Below are 769 nucleotides of genomic sequence, written 5' to 3'. Positions count from 1 at the left end.
TCGTAGTTCTAACGTTCTGTCCATGGTTTTTGTTAGGACACGTAGTTTCAGATGGAACTGCGCAGGGAATTCCCGCCGACACAGCTTCACTGTGTAGGCGATCGATCATGTGACGCCTCGAGAAAGTCTCGAAGCGCTGGTGAGCCGCAGTAATGCGCTCGCGATAAGCTTTCACATCGTTGTTGAAGTTCACAACGAATGCGTTTCACGACTGACAGAGTGCCACCCACTCTGGCACTTTGTTCTTGCGCGAAGTTTCTTCGACACATACCATCGAAAGAGTCCAATGTAGAAATCACGCCTTTGATTCGTAGACGGTTCAAAGTGCATGTTGGCAGCTTCAGCGTCATCGTTGATGGCGCTGCAAACATACAAGGGTATCGGGTTCGGCGGCGAGGTCGTGGCGAACCTGTCAGCGATCTCGGATGCAGACGGCATCCAAGCAGGGCGCACTGCAACATCACTTGCAGTGCGAGAAAGAGAAGAGGGCGTCACCGGCACTGGCGACAGCTGCGCCTCTTCTCCAGTAAGCCGACGCTTCGAAATTGAAGCGTCCGGATCATCATCACGCGTTCGCCGCGATCCAGTGAGTGAATCGGGCGTTGTTTTGGCCGCCTTAGCCGAGGACAAGGAAGCCTCGTCCTTCTCCATGGGGGCATCCTCGATGTCAGACCCAAAGTCAATCGGGATGCTACCTTCGGTGTTGAACACCGACGAACCATACAGGATAGCTGACGGGGTGTCAGCTGAGTCCTGGGCACGCTTCTGC

The 769-nt window shown here is 54.5% G+C and overlaps 1 protein-coding gene across 1 annotated transcript; it reads right to left on the bottom strand.

Moving 5' to 3' along the window:
• Nucleotides 1–189: 189 nt before the first annotated feature.
• On the bottom strand, nt 190–651 carry PPTG_09505 (hypothetical protein; the record flags this gene model as incomplete). Its single annotated transcript, XM_008904508.1, has 1 exon — nt 190–651. One exon carries the CDS (start codon nt 649–651, stop codon nt 190–192), a length of 462 nt encoding a protein of 153 aa, XP_008902756.1.
• Between the last annotated feature and the right edge of the window lie 118 nt (nt 652–769).

This window comes from Phytophthora parasitica (genome assembly GCF_000247585.1).
Source record: "Phytophthora parasitica INRA-310 unplaced genomic scaffold supercont2.18, whole genome shotgun sequence".
In the NCBI taxonomy this organism is placed as follows: domain Eukaryota; phylum Oomycota; class Peronosporomycetes; order Peronosporales; family Peronosporaceae; genus Phytophthora; species Phytophthora nicotianae.
This window is presented reverse-complemented; position numbering and strand designations above follow the sequence as displayed.